At 42.0% G+C, this 22,501-nt stretch overlaps 1 protein-coding gene across 1 annotated transcript in view; it reads right to left on the reverse strand.

The window, feature by feature from the left end:
- msna (moesin a) overlaps positions 1–22,501 on the reverse strand; it is a 101,812-nt gene that overhangs the window by 52,175 nt on the left and 27,136 nt on the right. Inside the window, exon 2 of the mRNA XM_078412522.1 lies at positions 5,676–5,759. Coding sequence (XP_078268648.1) covers positions 5,676–5,759 — 84 coding nt within the window. The remainder of the gene's footprint in view (positions 1–5,675; positions 5,760–22,501) is intronic.

Raw genomic sequence — 22,501 nt, forward strand, 5'->3', positions numbered from 1 at the left:
TCCCTGAAGGTATTTATTCACAAAATGCTGGAGTAACTCAGCAGGTCAGGCAGCATCTCGGGAGAGAAGGAATGGGCGACGTTTCGGGTCGAGACCCTTCACGTTTGTACCAGCATCTGCAGTTATTTTCTTATACTGAAATCTTCCTGGTTCTCTCTTTCCATGACGGAGCTGATCCGAATACAGACAGAACACATTTCAGTCATTTGGCGTCAGGCACGCCCAGTGGAGCCAACTGAATGAAAGCCAAGTTAAGGGTTGAACAGCTCAGAAATGGGCCCTTCAGCCCACCACGTCCATGCTGACCTTATGTTGCTCACCTACACTACCACCCATACTTGGTCAGTATCCTTCAATGTGCAGAAAGGAACTGGACATGCTGGTTTATACTGAAGAAATACACAGTGCTGGAGTATCTCAGCAGATCAGGCAGCATCCCCAGAGAAAAAGGATGGTGGTGTTTTGGGCCGGAAGGATCCTGACTCGAAATGTCACCAATCCTTTTTCTCCAAAGATGCTGCCTGATCTGCTGAGGTACTCCAGCACTTTGTCTATCTTCAGTGTCTTACTCTTTCATGTGCCCTTCTAAAATGTCTCAAATTAGATTTTTGTTTTGCAACCCCACCAGTCTTTGCTATTAATTCCAGATGCCAACCATTCTGTATAATAAAACTTTCTCTTTGACTACCTTAGAAAACAACTTCTTCCTCTCACCATAAACCCATTCCCGCTTGTGTTTGATACTCCAACCATGAGAAAATGTTTCTGACTATTAACCCGATCTTTTTGTTGTGTATAAATTTATATACTTCCAACAAGTCACTCTCAGCCTCCTTTGTTCCAAGGAAAACAAACCAAGCTTATCCAATCCCTCTCTATAACTGAAGTCTTCCAATCCAGGCAACAGAGAGTGGTGAATCTGTGGAATTCTCTGCCACAGAAGGTAGTTGAGGCCAGTTCATTGGCTATATTTAAGAGGGAGTTAGATGTGGCCCTTGTGGCTAAAGGGATCAGGGGGTATGGAGAGAAGACAGGTACGGGATACTGAGTTGGATGATCAGCCATGATCATATTGAACGGCGGTGCAGGCTTGAAGGGCCGAATGGCCTACTCCTGCACCTATTTTCTATGTCTATGTTTCTATGAATCTCCTCTGCATTCTCTCCAGCTTACTCACATTCTTTCTATTGGCAGCAATCAAAACTGCTGACAGTATTCAAAATGGATCCAACCAGTGCTTTATAAAGTTGTAACATGGGCATGTAACCTTTACATTCTATGCCCAAGTTATGAAGCCAATAATGCCATATGCTTTCTTCAATACCCTATTTACCTGTGTTGCAGCTTTAGGGAACCACGCAGATGAACCCCATGGTCCCTCTGTTCTTCAACATTCCGTAGTGTCCCACCATTTATTGTACATGCTCTATTTGACTTTACAAAATTGATCTCCTTGCGTCACATAGAAACCCATTTGTCAGCACTCCGCCTGACTTCCGTCCAGATTTCTATCCTGCTGTAGTTCCAGGGCCATCTCCTTCACTATCAACACTACCAACCTTCCGGTCCTCTACAAATTCACCAAATTAGACCTCCTACATTCAGACCGGAATCATTAATGTCATGAACAGCAAAGGCTCCGGCACAATCTCAATGGTACATCACAAATACCAAACCTCCAATTGGAAGGGCAATCATTTACCACTACCCCTTACCTCCTGTCACTATGTGTTCATGTCCTTAACCTTCTGGACCAGCCTACTATGAAGGACTTTGTCAAATGCCTTCCCCAGTGTCCATCTAGATAATATCTACCATGTTCCCTTAAATCTCCTTAAATACCTCAAAACTAGTGAGATAGGATTTCCCCCAGCATAAAGGCCATGCCAACTATAACTGATCAGCCCCTGCCTTTCCAAATGTGCACTAATCCTTCCCTTTAATTTCTCTGGTACATTTCCCCATCACTGACATAAGGCATACTGGCCTATCCTTAAAAAAAATAGCCATCTGTCATTTGGCACTTCACCCATGTCCAAGATACACAAGTTTCCTTTGGGGACTACGCCATCTCCTCTTTGGTTTCTCATAGCACCCTGGACGAGATCTCATCCATTCAGGTGACGTGTTTTTATTAACTTGATGCTCTATTATGAGTTTGTAAAGATACACAGCAATAGGCAAAGTGTTGCAGAACACTACAGCATAGAACAGGCCATTCGGCCCACAATGTCTGTGCTGAACATACTGCCAAGATAAACTAATCTCATGTGCCTGTTCCTGATCCATATCCCTCCACCCACTGGCATAAAGAACCACCTGAGCTGTTTTGGTTCACATAGAAACATAGAAAATAGGTGCAGGAGTAGGCCATTCGGTCCTTCGAGCCTGCACCGCCATTCAATATGATCATGGCTGATCATCCAACTCAGTATCCCGTACCTGCCTTCTCTCCATACCCCCTGATCCCTTTAGCCACAAGGGCCACATCTAACTCCCTCTTAAATATAGCCAATGAACTGGCCTCAACTACCTTCTGTGGCAGAGAATTCCACAGATTCACCACTCTCTGTGTGAAGAAATGTTTTCTCATCTCGGTCCTAGAAGACTTCCCCCTTATCCTTAAGCTGTGACCCCTTGTTCTGGGCTTCCCCAACATCGGGAACAATCTTCCTGCATCTAGCCTGTCCAACCCCTTAAGAATTTTGCAAGTTTCTATAAGATCCCCCCTCAATCTTCTAAATTCCAGCGAGTACAAGCCGAGTCTATCCAGTTTTTCTTCATATGAAAGTCCTGCCATCCCAGGAATCAATCTGGTGAACCTTCTCTGTACTCCCTCTATGGCAAGAATGTCTTTCCTCAGATTAGGAGACCAAAACTGTACGCAATACTCCAGGTGTGGTCTCACCAATGCCCTGTACAACTGCAGCAGAACCTCCCTGCTCCTATACTCAAATCCCTTCGCTATGAATGCCAACATACCATTCGCTTTCTTCACTGCCTGCTGCACCTGCGTGCCTACTTTCAATGACTGGTGTACCACGACACCCAGGTCTCGTTGCATCTCCCCTGCTCCATTCAGATAATAGTCTGCTTTCCTGTTCTTGCCACCAAAGTGGATAACCTCACATTTATCCACATTATATTCACCATTGGTTCAGATTAGTATCAGAGTCAACTTTGTACATGATTAAATAAGTTTGATTATATATTGCTCATTACATTCAAGGCGGTTTTAATCCATGCATGCTGAGGATTTCACTGAAATTGAACATTCCCAATCACAAGTAAAATAAAAGATTAAAAGGAAAACATCCTCTCCAGAACATCAGCTTCCAACAAGAGGGTCCTGAACTGTGCACTTTCCCAATAAGCCTTTGTGGGAGCAATAAGGGGAGCATGTTCTTTGGCATATAACAGTGAATCTTAGAAATAGCCATGGACAGTCCCTTGCACTGGTAGAAAATGTCTTGGCCAGACCCAAGAGTGGCAGAAGTAGTTTACCTATGTGCATCCTTGGTAACAGCAGAATCCAGCATTGTTTTAGATAGTCTAGACTTGATCTTCGCTCTTCGGATAGGTAGGCATTGTGCCAGTTCCAGAGGATTTTAAATAACCAAATTTTAAATAACGAAAATTTTAATTTCTCAATACATTTGGAAATGAGACAAGGGAGAAAAGTTAATCAAATTGTTCAGAGTGATTTTCAAATTGTTCAGAGTGGGCTGGCAGGCATCTCTGGAGAAAGGGAATGGGTGATGTTTTGGGCCGAGACCCTTCTTCAGATCAGCAAGCAACCTGATTTAAATTTTGATAATAGTACTCTGACTCTCTCAAGTGTCAGTGCAAGGAGCCTGATGTCCTGGCCAATTTCGGTAACATATCCCCCATCTTCCATGAACAAAGAAGTGGTGAACAACAAGTGTTTCTGCAATAGAACAGGATGTTAAGCTTATTAGTACAAGATAACAACAATTAGCATGAACATTGCCCCACTCAGTCCTAAATACACCGGAAATCCTCACATCCTGCCCTTGACTGAAAGGCAAGAGGGAAACCCCATTGCAAGCTTAAACTACCACACGAGTGAACTTGCTGCATCAGATTAATTGCCAAATGTGCAGGCCACTGGCACACTTGGTATTTACTTTTCCCCACTAAATTTCCCAATTTAGAAAAAGCAAGATCATAATGGCCTAATGTTTGGTCGAACAATTAAGTGTTGTACCTGAACAATGTTTTTTTTTTGCACAGCTCCGGAATTAAGATTTAAAAAAATCCTTTTTAAAGTTAATGCAACCAGTTTTGAAACAGAAAGTGCTATAAAAGCAGCTCTTTGAAAGCAGTAGTTCAGAAGCAATGTTAATAAACTATATCAAGGAAATCAACACATTCACCTTATCTGATATTATTTAGGCAATTGCTTTGGAAACAAATTGTATACCTTGTCATTTCAAGCATTAGAAATTAAGAATATTTAAAAATCCCCAAATCCCTGACACTGGATTCAGAAATGGCTCAAAAATTGTCTATGTCTTTAGGCACAAAGAAATGGTGTTGCCACATTTTGAATACTGATTCAATGCTCTAGTATCGGGATTATTGATTTACAGATTTTTAAAATATATTAAATATTATCTGTGTATTGCATTACAGGCCAGTTATGCTGCTGCAAGAATCTCATTGTTCAGTTGTCGATACACATGACAAACATTTTTGACTTTTCTTGTACAAAATCTCACCTCTACTCCCACAGTCATAATGTAATCTTGTGCATCAAGCAACTTTGCTGTCAAAGAATATTCAGATATAATTTTGCACAACAGTGCTCTGCTTATCAAATACATTGATTTTGAATAGAAAGATGAATTTGTACACTAAAAAGAGATTGATAATTGTCAAAGTTTGGAAAGTCAGCCACGTTCAATTGTGAGTTACATCATGTATTGCATGTTTAGTTGTTAGAAACATAGAAAATAGGTGCAGGAGGAGGCCATTCGGCCCTTTGAGCCAGCACCACCATTCATTGTGATCATGGCTGATCGTCCACAATCAATAACCCATGCCTGCCTTCTGCCCATATCCCTTGATTCCACTAGCCCCTAGAGCTCTATCTAACTCTCTCTTAAATCCATCCAGTGACTTGGCTTCCACTGCCCCCTGTGGCAGAGAATTCCACAAATTCACAACTCTCTGGGTGAAAAAGTTTCTTCTCACCTCAGTTTTAAATGGCCTCCCCTTTATTCTAAGACTGAGGCCCCTGGTTCTGGACTCGCCCAACATTGGGAACATTTTTCCTGCATCTAGCTTGTCCAGTCCTTTTATAATTTTATACGTTTCTATAAGATCCCCTCTCATCCTTCTAAACTCCAGTGAATACAAGCCTAGTCTTTTCAATCTTTCCTCATATGACAGTCCCGCCATCCCAGGGATCAATCTCGTGAACCTGCGCTGCACTGCCTCAATTACAAGGACGGCGTAAGTACAAGGTGGAAACAGCAAAGGTGGGTTTGAATTCAGGGGAAACTGGGATGACCTAGTTCGGAACTTCAAACCATTTCGATTCTGCCTGGGCAGAATAAATACAAATAGTGAAATGCACAAATGTCCTCAGGCAATGTTCTTGGATACAGGACAGGTTATCCAAGCAGAACAAGGTGCACAGTTTAACATACCTGGTCAAACAGCTGCTTGCCAGTGGTGTTGGGCTGAATTGCAAACTCCAGCTCTGCATCCATAGTGGTAACCCGAACATTAATCTGTTGAAATAAGAGAGACTTGCTTTATTCCCAAAAAGAGAAACACGATTATCAAACAGAAATTGTATTTCATCAATAAATTTCATACTGGCGGGCCCTAGTAAGCTAACATTTAATGTATTCTATTGAAGCTCCAGCATAGGATCAGATTTCAATAGATAGAATCACCAAGTTAAAGTTGGCTTGCTAGCCAACATGGAAAGAAGGAACTGCATATGCTAGTTGGAAAAGATGAGAGGAGTAACTCAGCGGATCAGGCAGCATCTCTGGACAACATGGATAGGTGATTTTTCAGGTTGGACCCTTTTTCAGGTGCTCTGAAGTCTGAAGATGGGCCCCGACCCAAAACGTGACTGTCCATGCTCTCCAGAGAAGCTGTTAGACCTGCTGAGTTACTCCGGTTGTTTTGTCTCCGTTTTGCTGGTCAACATGTCAAGTTACACAAACAAGATATTTCTGATGCTGGAAATCAGTTTAAATTGCTGTAAATACTTGAGCAGGCAGCCTCTGCAGATTCAAGAGTGTTTCATTGTTTGGTTCCTGGTGCACATGATAATGAAATTCTTTCTCACGTAGGAAGGAACTGCAAATGCTGGTTTAGACCAAAGATAGACACAAAATGCTGGAGTAACTCAGCAGGTCAGGCAGCATCTCTGCAGAAAAGGAATAGGTGACGTTTTGGGTTGGAACCATTCGTCAGACTGAAAGATAGAGAATGCCAGAACTAAACAGGGCTGACAACAGATGACCTCAGGAAGGGTAGAGTCCATAGAGGTGCATTGTTGTCTGGGTAAGATGTGATATCAACAGGGATACAAGGATGCAAACAGTAGGCCGAGGAGGGTGGGGAAGGAATGCAGGAGTTATTTGGAATTAGAGAAAAATCTGAGAAATCTTGCTGCAGCATTACAAGCACATTAAATAACACAGCAAGGTATTTATTCACAAAATGCTGGAGTAACTCAGCAGGTCAGGCAGCATCTCAGGAGAGAAGGAATGGGTGACGTTTCGGGTCGAGACCCTTCTTCAGACTGAAGAAGGGTCTCGACCCGAAACGTCATCCATTCTTTCTCTCCTGAGATGCTGCCTGACCTGCTGAGTTACTCCAGCATTTTGTGAATAAATACCTTCGATTTGTACCAGCATCTGCAGTTATTTTCTTAAATAACACAGCAAATAAATATACAATAATGAATAATATAATAAATGGTCAGGAATACTAGGGAACCAGGCCATAATAGTGTGAGACAAAGTACATATTGCAACCAAAATAAAGTCCGTACTAGGTAGTTTTGGAGGTAGGGTGATGTAGTTTGGTTCAAGAGCCTGATAGCTGATTGGAACTAGCTGTTCTTAAACCTACAACTCATGGCTCCCAGGCTTCTGCTCTTCCCGAAGGTAGCAGCGAGATGAGAGAGTGGCCAGGCGGGTGTGGGTCTTTGATGATTTTAGATACCTTGAGGCAGCATCCTCTACAGATCCCTTCGATCTTGGGGAGGTCAATACTCATGATCCAGGTGTGGAAATACAATTACTGGTGTTGTCTCAGACTCTTGCAATGAAAAATGGTCACTTATGACTCTTCAGCCAGAAGAATGGACCGAAACCCAAAATGTCATCTATTTACATTCTCCAGAGATGCTATCTGACATGCAGAGTTATTCCAGCACTTTGTGTCTTTTTTTAAAGGGTAGGGATAAGTTAGGTCCTAACCAAATAACCTGTAGGATATGAACTTCGGTGCATTTTAAGATGGTTTAAAAATAAGTGCTTGCAATTCACAAAGTAGATCCCACATCCAAGTTATTTTACAAGACATTAGTGAAACCTTTCCACAACAACCTATATGGTGCAGAAATTAATGTTCAAACTCAAATTGTTGCCCTTTAACAAATAAATGATGACTGTCAGGGTGATTATAATTTATCAGTTCCTTCACCTGCCCCCTTTCCAGGTGATCTATCTTCGGTTTAAACCAGCATCTGCAGTTCCTTCATACATATACATTTACCTCAACGTTCAACAATCTAGTGCTGACAGTTTTTCGTAAATGAATTGCCATTTTAAGTGGTCAAATAAAGCCGTCATATTCGTACCACAAAGCCTGAGACTAGGCCTTTTGCAATTTTGCTATCTCAGTGTGTGAAACTGAAGGGGCTTATCTTTTTACGCAAATCTCCACAAGAATGTGAAATCTGATCAGTTCAATTAACAAGGATTTCAGCTTCCTTGGAAATGGTTCAAAGACTAAATAAAGTGTGGGAAGAAAATTCTAAAGCACTGGTTTACACTGCCAATAGTTACTAATGCAATTGGAGACAAAAGTAAAGCCTGTATGCCTGGTGAACACATTTGGCAACAGTGACTACATAAAGAACAAAGCTTTGCAGTTTGTGTAAACTGCTGGATTGTACAGAAGATGTTGATCTTCTGATACATGCAGAAGCCAATGCCATTATTTATGCCCCCCCCCCCACAACCTCCATTTATGGTAGAGTTTCAAATGGCTGTGTTGGGCAGTAAAGTCATGGGGGGGGGGGGGGGGGGAGAGGTTGGTGAGAAAATGGTGCTTGTACAAAGTGTAACATTGGAAATGTTTTTTTAAAGGAAAATGGGCACACAATTAGCCCCACACTACCTAACTGATATGGGTCTACTACACATTCAATCATGGCTGATCTATCTTGACCTCTCAACCCTAGTGTGCAAAGAAAATACAACATGAACTGGGGAAAAAAACCTAAGAATGGAGATTCTACATCTGGAGAGGAACCATTCAACGAACAATGCAGGCGTTAACCTCTAATTATGGCCCAATTTATATTTTCTTGCACGGCCCAGGGCTGGTAATACTTTGCACCAAATGCTGTGCACTTGTTAAAGTCACCAATTGTGTGCTAGTTAATGTCACCACACGTGTTCATTGGATGCTACAAAACATGGAGGCACCACGTTCATCAATTTTGGCCCAGTTTTCTATTCCGATCTAAAAATGATTTTTAGTCCTGGATATTATGGCATCTCTGCTCTGAAGCAAATGGGTGCACTGCACTGATGTATCAGTGAAGCCCTGACCTTACCAGTCAACTTTGGCCAGCTCCTCCCTCATGCCAACTGCAATACTGACACTTCTGATTTTACCTTCTCCCCCTCAAATTGCAAATTAAAACTTATCATATTATGGTCACTGCCTCCTAATATCTGTGTCAACCACCACCTTTGGCATGGGCAGTACGTTGCAGACACTCACCACCCAGTGGGGGGAAAAAACAAAAAGACTTGCCCCACACATCTCCTTTAAACTTTGTTTCTCGATCTCGCACCTTAAAGTTATGTCCTCTAGTCTTTGACTTTTTCCACTAAAGTATGGAGAAATCAGACTCCAAACAGAGGGAAAAGAAAATATTTCTTGGTAGGGAGGGGAGAAAAACTTCCATTTTGAACTAAGTAAATATGCTGTCAAATCAGACAGCGAAGTGAATCCACCGTAATCAATAGATCAATTTGAGCAAGTTCATTGATGGCCGCATAGCAGAAGCGTCCACGTCGCGGGGCTGGAAACTGGAAGTGTCCTGAGCTAATTCTGCTACCACCATCATCTATTGTACAAGTGATGGCTCCCACTGATTGTTGCCGGAAGCTTCCGCCATTTTTAGGACGGACGGTGACAGTGATGTAACATTTGAAACATTGATGATGGACACAGAGGAAGAAGTAGTTCATAGATGGTTGGTCTCTGGAATTGAAATAAAATTGTTTGGAGTAGATAGAATAGAGAACAAAAACGATCATCAAGTTAAACAACGGACACCTGCAAGGTCACAAATGGGACTTTTCCTCCACCCCAGAATGTGGCCATTTCCTTTTGCATTCTCAGCTTGAGTTTCCTTTCTATTTACAAGATTATTTTAGGTTGAGGAAATCACTTGGTAGGCTATATATTCAAACAGGAAGGAAATGCAGCACTCAGGGGTTTTTTTTTGTTGCAGATTTGAAGTGACAGAAATCCTTCCATTGCATCCTTCCTTCATATACTATGTGCATTTTTAAAACATCAACAGTGGGATAACACTGCAGTGGAGATTTGATATTTTATCAGCTGAAGTACTTGTCAATCCTTCCCACGGCATTCTGATATTAAATTACCCAAGTTGCCCTGTGGTGCCTGACAAAGTATTTCAGCAGTAAACACTCCTAAATCAATGAGGGCAACCCTGAGGAAAAGAGGAGAAGAAATCAGGAAAAAGACTACTTGTGATCAATCACAATTTTTTAAAATTAAAAATACTCTTTCCTCAAACCAGGTTGAAACTCCCTGATGTACTGAAAAACTATACTTTAATTTTAAATGGTAATTAATAATCTACTAAAACTAGATTTGAATCATCCATGACTAAATCCTGTAGTATTTTTATAAGTGAAGTGTGGTCCAGCTATCAATTGCATCAGTTATTCAAATGACGTTCCAGAGAACTGCTGGCAAGCTCGCTTGTGTTTCTTTCACCGCACCCAGGCAGCTTCCGGTCATGTTAATTATGGTTTCACTTAGTATCAGTAAATGGCTGGCCTTTTGTTGTGTTCATGTTCAGTAATAGAGCAGTGAACAGATTACCCTCATTCAATACATCATCTCCAAAGAATGACAGACTTGGAAGTCTGAGGCTACAGAATTCCATAGAAATAAAAAGCATCAATTAAGATTCAAAAATCTTAAAACATTAACCTGCAGTTTCTCTTGTATTCGTAATTTACCCTAAAAGTGTTTGGAGTTCAAGGGAAGTTTAGAGTACTCCACGAAAGTGAGTTAGTACACCAGTCACGTTTACTTCCTCATCCAGGAGATTGGAACTCACACCAAGACTCAAAACACTTCTTTCCCCCCCCCCCCCCACCCCCAAAAAAGGTTCTTCCAGCATTTCCAAAACCTATATTTGAAATAGAGTAATTTTACCCCACAGTTGTGTTCCTTCCTGCTAATAAAACACAGACCCATAACCAAAGAGTTGAGAAGTGCCACCATTTGTCCATGAAGCCAGTTTAAAAGGTACGACAAACAAACTTCATAAGTGATAGTATCAGAATTACGCCATTCGGCCCATCAAGTCTACTCCGCCATTCAATCATGGCCGATCTATCTTTCCCTCTCAACCCCATTCTCCTGCCATCTACCCATAACCCCAGACACATCCTCCAGCCTACCTTGCTGCAGGCCTTGCACTTTGTTAACCCGCACTTTCCTTGCTGCTCTAACGCTTTATTCTGCGCAGTTTTCTATGTTTCACTGCCTGGCACCCTCGGGTGCGGTTTGGTCTCCCCGCGGGGCAAACAGGCACAGTTTACCCCTGGATGTGGTGGGCATTACTCCGGGCCCAGGCCTGTGGTGTCGGTGGGTGGGGGCCCCTCCCCCGCAGGGCCCGGCGCCCTCAATCCCCTCACCTCACTGAGGCTCAACACTTCCAACTCCTGCCAGTTTGTCCAGCTGCACAAACCGCTGACTCGACCGAAGCTCGGTGCAGCAACAGCAGTGGGCGGGGGGGAGGGAGGGACAGCATAAACCTCTGCTCTATTCATCCTAAAGTGGCACTTATACACAGACCATTCATTACCAAGCCAACAAGTGCAGAAAAACTTCACCTGACAGGAATAAAAATAGGCCCCATGGGCATTTATGCAAAAGTAGAAAGAATCCATGCGGACGATGAACATATTCCATCTCTCAGAAACAAATGGGTTGTACATTTCCAATAAAGATAATATCTGATAAGAGCACAGGTGGTTGAACAGGATGTCAGAAAACGTTTTCTGCTCCTTTCTACAAGTGGTCAACCCTAGTAAATTCAATCACATAGCAGATCACCAGTGTTTGACCACACTGTTGAATTACTGCTCAATGTGATGCCGCATGTACAGGGCCATAGTACCAACGGAACCACAAGAAAAGGGAACAAAAATTGTGTTCACAGACACACAGTTGAAATTAATGGACACTCAATCTCCCCAATTGAATGTTAGAACCTGGCAGAGTTGATGGGAAAGGTAGGAGAATAAAATGGGAATCATGAAGTTTGGCGCGTGGATGTTGGGCATAAAGTCAGGGGTCTGCTCTCTTGCCGTATGTCTGACTTAGCCAAGCTAATGATAATTATGCCCATGCACAGGTTCTGCTGAAAATCAGCCACCCAAATTATTAAATGAGCAATACTGAAGCCTTTGAAGGTCCAGTGGAAATGAGGCATATGCATTCTTAAATAGGGCCCAGCATGCAAGTGCATTAATTTCTATTGTACAACACTGCCCAATCTTTGACACTTTATATTGTAGATCTGGTGATAATTAAAGCAATCGCTATTCTATGTAATGGTTTTAGAATGGATAAACGTTTAGAGAGCAGTTTTCAGGAATTTATGCCATTGCTCTGAAAAGTACTTTCCTCTTCAACTAGTTCCCAATACAATTTGCCATTTTCATTCATTCCACAATTTTCAAAAACCCACAGCACCTCTCGCATTTACTCTTAATAATCTTGCAAGTTGTTTGAGAAGAGTACCATTCCTGATCATTTTGTACATTAATACCTGCAGTTTTGTTGAGGCCAAAATTAGTGTCAACACAGATACTTGGACATACAGAAACAGGCCACGTAGCCCAACCACAAACCACAAGTCTCCTGCATAAATTCTCAGATTCTCATTCATTAATTCACCATCAACTCCTACCCTTTGCATACATTCAGCTGTGGCTTCAATCAGTTCCAGTGACGACAAGTGTGCCACACATTTAACTGATAAGAGATTTCTTAGTGACCATTTTATACTGACGCTCCCCGTTTGCCTGAATGGAAACAGTGCACCCACTCCCACAAACTCACATGATTACAAACCTGAACAAGAACATTCTTTGAAGGAAGGAACTGCAGATGCTGTTTTAAACCGAAGATAGACCCAAAAAGCTGGAGTAACTCAGCAGGACAGGCAGTATCTCCGGATAGAGGGAATGGGTGGCATTGAGTCAAATCAAGACCGTTCTTCAGAAACATTATTTAGTCTTCTTTTCAGGAGACCCCAGCTTACATGTTGATTGCAGTGAGGCAATTTACATTTCTAATCCAACCTCAAACTTGCCAAAGTGAAATGCTTTCATCATCCATCAATTTGATAATTATGTAGTCAGTCAGCAACTTTACAGCAGCAATATTTAACTTGCCATCGTCCTCTTCAAATTTGAGGAATTTCCTCCCCCATCATCCATTTTGATTGTAGCCACATATTTTTCACTTAAGATTTAAAAGCTTTTAAAATGACTAACAAGTTAATAAAAGTTCCTGCACCTATCCACGAGATGCTTTCCCCAAACTATCGTGGAAGAATGTGTAGGAAGGAACTGCAGATGCTGATTTAAACCAAAAATAGACACAAAAAGTTGGAGTAACTCAGCGGGACAGGCAGCATCTCTGGAGAGAAGGAATGGGTTATGTTTCAGGTCGAGACCCTACTTCAGATGCTGCCAGTCCCGCTGAGTTACTCCAGCTTTTTGTGTCTATTTTCATCTTGTAAGAATTACCTTTAAACCACTCTGCTTCAATTCAGTTGGCCACCATATATCCATCCATTTACTCCAAAACGTTCCACGCTTATCAGAAGTGTCCTGACCTGAAACATCACCAATGCCTGTTCTTCAGAGATGCTATCTGACCCACAAGTTACTCTAACACTTCGTGACATTTTTTTCCTCCATGCTTGGACTTTAGACTCAATCTTAAATTCAGACTTGAGACTTTGCAGCATCCTCTCCTCCACATATTACCCACATTACACTGAATGTTATGCACTATTCAATGAAATTAATCAAACAAATGTCCCTCCTGCACTTCATATTTACTGCACTTAATAACCAGTGACTTTATGAAGAGAACATATGAGAATCCCATCTCCAATGCTAAACAATTTGAATTTTGGCTCAATCTCCTCTTTAACATGCAAGGTTTTTTTAAATCTGCTGCTTCAAATGCCTCTTGCCATCATTTTCTGATATGGCGATAATGCACCAATCACAAAAGGGGATTATTTTTGTGCATTTATGATTTAATTTAAATATTTGCTGTTTTAAAATGTCATAATTTCTAATCTAATAATTGTGGAGTTCATTTGTAAAGCTGCGAAACGAAACGTCACCCATTCCTTCTCTCCAGAGATGCTGCCTGTCCCGTTGAGTTACTCCAGCTTTTTGTGTCCATTCTGGATCATTATTAGTGTGGTTCCAGCACATTCTTTCTAGACCACAGCTTCCAGCAAGTGGTCCTGACCTTCCACAGCACTGGGGCTATCTCTGCGCAGGAAACCACTCTGACACCAGGCGAGACCACAGCCTCGGTGGCTGTCAAAATGTCCGTACTGCAACTGCTTACAAGGGAACCTTTAACATTAGGCATTACCCACACATGCTAGAATTTGGGATTTTTGTTTCCTTGTTAGAAGTACTTCTCCTTCCAGCAGGCAACTCTCTCATTCATTCAAAAGGCTACTCTTGTTCTCGTGACAGGTGTAAATAATACCCAAATGTTTTCTCCCAGTGGTCTTAAGATATGGATTCTCATTGTCTATCCCCATTGACCTCCAAATTGGGGGAGCAAATAATAGTCAACTACATGGCAACCCAAAATGTCACCCATTCCGTCTCTCCAGAGATGCTGCCTGTCCCGCTGAGTTACTCCAGCATTTTGTGTCTATCTTGGAAAGTCAGGAGTCACATAGAGGTTGCACTTGGCAATGTTAGCACATTTCGTTGACAATCAGCAATCCAGTTGTTTGTTTTTTTTTAAACAATGCAGTTATTAGAACAACTGTTAAATTCTTGCTGAAACTTAGATTTCTGCAGCTGTCAAACTTGGGTCACATGATTAATGTGACAATATTCTGGCTTCATATTCATGGGTTTAACCAGCATTTCTGTCATCAGGTAGACAAAGAAATGATAGCTGCAAGAGCAATCACTGGTTTAAATCGACATGACCATTGGAAATGAACCTATTTACCAAATAATTCTACCACTTTGCCTGCAGATTTATCATGCCAATCCCTTAATAGTCCTTTTACATCTTCACCTTTTACATGCATTAACATTAGTCAGACAAAATATTAAGTTCAATGTTTTCAAAAAAAATGTAGTCACTTTGCATGCAGTTCCTCATTATCTTTTTCTCCTCATCGTTGATCTTTATTCATCCTGATGTTGAGTGGAGTGTATTTTTCTAATCTTTAAATAATTTACTAGACTTGCCATTGCTTCTAACACCACTGTACATCAACATTATCCACTTGACATCAGAGTTTAATTCTCCACACCATTTAAAAGAATCATTCTCCAACCCATTGGTCTACCTTGCCAACAGCGTTTTATTACGGTTGTAAATGTTTGAATGTTCTACTTTTAAAAACGGCTCAGCAGTTCTAGTTCTTTCTCCAGAAGAAAGTCTTTCGGTTGACTGTTGATAGGAAGGAATTCTCTCCCTTCACCTTAGTAACTCTTCCAGCCAAAGTTAAATGTTGCAGCAGCCAAAACACTGCACACCTTAACAAATTTCCTAATTGCATTTTTATCTGTAAATTAAAAACATTAGTGTGACTTCTCTATACAAGTTACATTTTTTCATCTCTATTCATATTACATTCTCCAAGACTATTCTGGTGCACACCATTTATTCATGAACCATTGAGAAGTCAGAGCTATCACAAGCGAATAACTTGCATTGACATTCCTTCCAAATGGGGCAGATTGAGAAATGCCAATAGTTTCTACACAAGTGTCATGAAGCTCAGAGCTCCCATGCAAGCCCATTTCTAAGATGCTTGCCAAAAGATCATCAAACGTGCACTTTGGTCAGCGAAGGGATTTAGTCACCGAACCCAATGTCAGTTTAAGTTTGATTATGTCAGTAAAGATGCACAAGGAGTGAAATACGTGAATTTTACAATTCTTCACATTTGTTTTGTTTTAATAGTTTGAGATTAAATTAGCTAAAAGCTGGTTTGTGAATATAAAGAACGTTCAAGATCATTGAAAGCTGGCTAAGCCTGGAAGCAACTTGGCATCAAAGTTTCCTCAACTTTTATCGATGGGTTTTGTTCGGACCCATCTAGTTTATGACGGGCAATTGTTGCTCCTCACAGCCAGATAGGTTAGAGCCAGCTTTCTGGAAGTTGAAAATTGACGATCGACACTGACGTAGCAAGTAGACAAGGCGGGGAGACCAAGTAGCTTGATTCTGCCAAGAAATACCAAGCCACTATACATAACATTCAACTCTCGTCTCTGCCACGATCCACCCTGGCTCCAACCCCCCCCCCCCCCCCTTCCATCATCACTGCTGTGTTTGATTACCAAAGATGGCAGTACTGAAAGCCACTAAAATATTCACTTCTTTACTGCAAATGTGTTCCAAGACACAAAAATAAATTATACCCTGTCAAACCTTGGGGCTCTTGGTCTTTTATTTCCAAAAGTACACATGCTTGTAGACCAACTCAAATCTCAAATTAAGTCACATGAAAGAGCTTTCAATTTTTGAGGATTACATATAATTAAAGCCATGCCTATTCTGGCTCGATTTAAAAACTATTCATCACTACAAATCCAGATTAAGTGAAGGATTCTGCCAGACACAACCCTCCTTGGTTAAAACTATGTGCCTTCAGTATACACACTAGGCATTTTCATTTCTCTCTGCTAGGATTCAAGAAAGGTTCTCAATACTTTGCCCAGATACTCCAAGCCCAGATATTCAATGCTCATGGAGCAAACACCAGTCACAGGAAAGCAACCCAGAAGGAAATAATAGGTGAAAGGATGAAACAGCAAAGCTTAAACAAAACTGGTTCCACCTTGTGCAGGAAAGAACTGCAGATGCTGGATTCAATCAAAGGTAGACAGAAAATGCTGGAGTAACTCAGCAGGACAGGCAGCATCTCTGGAGAGAAGGAATGGGGGACCTTTCGGGTAGAGACCCTCCTTCAGACTGAAGGGTCTCGACCCGAAACATCGCTCATTCCTTCTCTCCAGAGATGCTGCCTGTCCCGCTGAGTTACTCCAGCATTTGGTGGTTACACCCTGACTAGCACAGATGAAGACAAATAATACAAAGCTTAAAATTCACACGCTACATCTGGAAGTGGAAAGCATTTCCCTACAAGGCAAGAAGTGCAATGTCCTGGGCTACAAAGTACAGGTTGTGTCTTACATCATGGAAGCAGGCCCTTTGGCCCAACTTGTACATGCTGACCAGGATGCCCCATCTACGCCAGACCCACCTGTCATTGTTTGCTTCATATCACTCCAAACCTTTCCCATAAATATGCAGCCAAATGTCGTTAGTTTAAAGATATAATGTGGAAACAGGCCCTTCAGCCCTATGAGTCTGCACTGACTTGCGATTCCCTTAGACTAAGGGAAATCGTAAGTATACATTAGGAACAATTTAAAATCTTTACCGACAAACCGGAATATTTTTTTGCAGTGTCAGAGGAAACCGAAGCACCCAGGGAAAACACATGCAGTCACGATGAGAATGTACAAACGGCACCCACAATAGTCAGGATTGAACCAGTGTAACTGGCGCTGTAAGGAAACAACTCTACCGCTGTGCCACCATGCCACCCCTATATACTGTTATAGTATCTGCCTGAACCATGCTGGCATCTGGTTCATATACCCACCATTCACCGTGTGAAAATGTTGCCCCTCAAGTTTTGATTAAATCTTTTCCCTCTCACTTTCAATCCACATTCTCTAGCAGAACTATCAAGGGTTCCCATAACGTGAATTGGATATAACACAATTGACAATTTAGGGGTCCAAGGGATTTAGAGTCAAAAGCTTCAAATTCTTGGGCGTGCATATTTCTGAAGATCTTTCCTGGACCCTGCACATTGATGCAAACTATGAAGAAAGCCCATCAAAACCTCTACTTCCTGAGATTCGGTATGTCAGAGAGGATTCTCTTGAACTTCTACAGGAGTCTAGTAGAGAGCATATTGATTGATTCACAAAATGCTGGAGTAACTCAGCAGGTCAGGCAGCATCTCGGGAGAGAAGGAAAGTTGCATCACAGCCTGGTTCAGCAACCTGAATGCCCAGGAGCGAAGAAGTCTGCAAAAAAACATTGCCCAGTCTATCACCGGTTCTGACCTCGCCACCATTGAAGAGATTTACTGGAGTCGCTGCATCACAAAAGGCAGCCAGCATTATCAGAGACGCACACCACGTTGGCCACACACTCATTTCACCACTGCCATCGGGAAGAAGGTACAGGAGCCTGAAAACTGTAACTGTTCAGGAACAGCTTCTTCCCTACAACCATTAGGCTATGAAACACCACATCCTCAAATAAGCTCTGAACTACATAGACTATTATTGCACTATTATTGTTTTTTTTAATGTGTACGTATGTATATGTTTACAAGTAAGAATTTCATTGGATATATGACAACAAAACACTTGACTCTCGAACACCGTGTTACTTGGGCTGAAAATGTTTTTAAAAAAGGTTTTGATTGGGAATCACTCCCACACTAAAATAGACACAGGCTGCCAGTTTTACCATGGGAGATGAAAGTTATTTTGGAAATTGAAAGGCAGAGAAAAGTAGTATTGGGGAAAAAAAATGTTTCCATGCAATAATCAGACACCATTGTCTCTTTAGAACAGAATGCTATTTAAGAGTTACTTTGGAAATTGGCAAGCAGTCATTTATATTGATACTTGTGTAAACATACTCTATTGAACAATGTTAAAGACAGCAATAAAAGAAACATAGCTATTAAAATCACCTTTTGAAAATCCTGTGGGAAAAATAAACATTGTTATTCAGAGTCTGAAAAACACCAGCCTTTAACATCCCCTTGTCAATCCCATTGACACAATTACGTTTCTTAGGAATTAAACTATCATGTTACATTGGAACGAGTTGTACACAGCTGACCACGCATGCTTTAAAAAATGCCCGAACATTTCAAGCACCATCTTGGTTGATGAATTTAGTAGGTTTAATCCTTTTTTTAAAAAAACACTCCACACTGCTCTAAACATACTTCAAGTACCTTTTGTTTTGTTAAGAAGTCTTTGTTTTACCAACACTGTAAAGGGCCTGGCTCAAAGTTAAATATTTAACATTTTTATTCAAGCAAGTCTATTCATTCATCCATGGCACACATTTGAGTTCAGTTTCAACCACTGCAATCTGAAGCCTATTCTATTTATATTGATCAGCCTGTAAAGAAAACTTACTGGCATAGGTCCAAAATTCCAGACCGCAGTTCTCTCAATTGTAAATCTGCAGTTTACTTTATACATTCCATTTATCGTCACCTAGCTGTGTTGTCCTATTACCAGGCTTAAAATACTTGGTTAGTAAGGGTGTCAGAGGTTTATGGGGAGAAGGCAGGAGAATGGGGTTGAGAGGGAAAGATAGATCAGCCATGATTGAAAGACGGAATAGGCTTGATGGGCCAAATGGTCGAATTCGGCACCTATAACATGAATTTTGGCCGGGGGGGGGGGGGGGGGGGGATGTTGCCGGTTAAGGGTCCTTCAATGCCAATCCTTTTGACTTTAGGGTGAAGCAAAGAACTGCAGGTGCTGGTTAATACACAAAATGCTGGAGTAACTCAGCGGGTCAGTCAGCATCTCTGACAAACATGAATCCATGACATTTCAGGTTGACACCCTTCTTCAGAGAGACTGAAGAAGGGTCTTGACTGGAAATGTCACATATCCATGTTCTCCAGAGATGCTGCCTGACCCAACAAGTTACTCCAGCACATGGTGTCCTTTTGAAATGAGCCTGTTCTTCATTGTACTTATCAAGCATTTCAATGGCAGTATCCTGCAACAGAAATTAGGTGACACGATGGTGCACTGGGGCATGGATAAGCAGCAGGGCACATTGGCACATCATCCACTGTGCCATTGCATACTGTGATGTTGGTGGTGACACATGTAGCAGGGTGATACATGTACACATCACTCATCAGGGTTTAACTGTGTCCTCGGGAGCTATGAATGGAGTTTGCACATTTTCCCTGTAGTCACGTGGGTTTCCCCAGCAACACTCGTTTCCCCTCAACTCAAATAGAATTGTCAGTAGGTTAATTTGCCTGTACTCCTCGTGTGGGTGTATGACTGATACAAGTAGGAGAATGAAACTGATAGGGGTTTCCTTTAACAGTCTTTTTTTTGCATATCTTTCATTTATTGTTCTTCATCATCATCTATAGCTCTCGTTTCCCTTTTCCCTGACTAGCCTAAAGAAGGGTCTCCACCAGAAACATCATCCATTCCTTCTCTCTGGAGATGCTGTCTGTCCCACTGAGTTACTCCAGATTTTTGCGTCTATCTTCAGAATGTCCAGACAGCAGACACAGGAGGCCATTTGGTAAAAGGGAAAAATCAAACACAACAGTAACCTTTGGGCACAGCCTCCTCCACTGGTGTTGAACCTTGTGTTGTATTATTGGCTATTCTAGTTGCTTCAATAATTACTTGCTTGCTTTGGTTGGCCACTGACCGTAGCCTCAGACTGCGAGGTCCCTCACCTTTCCAGGTGAGACAAAGGTTCACCTAAACCTCCTCCAACCCCATCTATTGCATCCGCTGCTCTAGATGTCAACTTATTTACATCGGCAAAACCAAGCACAGGCTCTGCGATCGCTTCGCTCAACACCTGCGCTCGGTCCGCATTGACCAAACTGATCTCCCGGTGGCCGAGCACTTCAACTCCCCTCCCATTCCCAGTCGGACCTTTCTGTCATGGGCCTCCTCCAGTGCCATAGTGAGGCCCACCGGAAATTGGAGGAACAGCACCTCATATTTCGCCTGGGCAGCTTGCAGCCCAGTGGTATGAACATCGACTTCTCCAACTTTAGATAGTTCCTCTGTCCCTCTCTTCCCCTCCCCCTTCCCAGATCTCCCTCTATCTTCCTATCTCCACCTATATCCTTCCTTTGTCCCGCCCCCCTGACATCAGTCTGAAGAAGGGTCTCGACCCGAAACGTCACCCATTCCTTCTCTCCTGAGATGCTGCCTGACCAGCTGAGTTACTCCAGCATTTTGTGAATAATCCCTCAAATACTTAGTCTCAGGTGATTTCCTCCACATCCATTCGCTTCTGATGCAGAGTATTTTGCTCAACAAATAAACTGCAAGTACTCAGTTATGTTTATTCTACCCTGTTATTCTGCAAATCAGTTGCCCTCTCAGGTCTTCATTGAAGTGTGAAGTTCCATTTGCAATATATAGCGAAAATATCGTCATTTTTTCCTTGTGTATTCTGTGCAACCAGCTACCAATGCAGGAAATTAAGAATGCAAACATTTTCCCTCCCCTCCCCGATATTTTTATGCTGAAAGAACTCAAATGAAGATGAACTCAGTGACCTTTTTTGCAGTAGTGACAATAAATGCTTTGGCTCATACAATGATTGGAATTTAAAGCTGTTAATATTCATGCAAAATAACAACAAATTCTGACGGTCTGCCCTGAGTATTTTCAGTGCTATGTTTTAATTTAGTACTTATGTAGATGAGGTTCCAACAAAGTTACTCTTTAGAAATATGTTAAAAATCAAATGAATAGTGCTAACTACCAACTCACTTTTTGGGGCCAAGAAGGGAGAAAATAAATCCAGATTCTTTACTTGAAAGTGATCCTCCAAAAAAACCCCATACTAACAGCTCCTCCAAAACAAAATTACCAATCAATGTTGAATCAAGGGCCCCCAACCCAAAATGGCACCTCCCCATTCCCTCCACAGATGCTGCCTGACCCATCGAGTTCCTCTAGCGGAGATAGGCACAAAATACTGGAGTAACTCAGCAGGACAGGCAGCATCTCTGGAAAGAAGGAATGGGTGACGTTTCAGGTCGAGACCTTTCTTCAGACACTTGGTGTTTTGCTTAAGATTTCAGCATCTGCCATTCATTCACAAGTTCTAGGAGTAGAATTAGGCCGTTCGGCCCAACGAGTCCACTCCGCCATTCAATCATGGCTGATCTTTGCCTTCTTCCCTTAACCCTTGACACCGTTCTAATAAAGAATTTGTCTATCTCTGCCTTAAAAATATCTTTAAAAAATATTTACACATTGTGTTTCCAGTTAGAATTGGTCTGGAAAATAGGATGAGGTAACCTATGGTTAGCATGGACACAGTGGGGCAAAGGGCCTGTTCCCCCACTGTATGACTTGCTAAAGTTTGCCACAGAAATGCAGAACCAAGAAGCATATTGGAAAATAGTGTCAATGGAGTATCAAAGGTTCAAAGCTCTGTTTATTGTCACATGTACCAATTAAGGTACAGTGAAACTCAAATTACCATACAGCCATACTAAAAAAAGCAACAAGACACACAACTACATAAAAGTTAACATAAACATCCACCAAAGCAGATTTCCCACATTCCTCATTGTGATGGAAGGCAATAAAGTCTAAACTTCTTCCTCTTTATTCTCCCACAGTCGGGGCAGTTGAACCAGGCGCAATAAGGGCGACCGAAGCTCCCGCAGCCGGTGATCGGAGCCCCCGGGTTGGAGCTCCTGAAGCTGCTCTCTAACCAGGGACCGTGAGCTCCACAATGTTAAAGTCCACAGGGTCCCGCGGTTGGAGCTCTAAGGTCGATCCCCGACAGGGACCGCCAGCTGCACGATGTTAAGTTAGAGGGAGTACAGAGAAGGTTCACCAGATTGATCCCTGGGATG

Source organism: Rhinoraja longicauda, chromosome 15, assembly GCF_053455715.1.
Source record: "Rhinoraja longicauda isolate Sanriku21f chromosome 15, sRhiLon1.1, whole genome shotgun sequence".
In the NCBI taxonomy this organism is placed as follows: domain Eukaryota; kingdom Metazoa; phylum Chordata; class Chondrichthyes; order Rajiformes; family Arhynchobatidae; genus Rhinoraja; species Rhinoraja longicauda.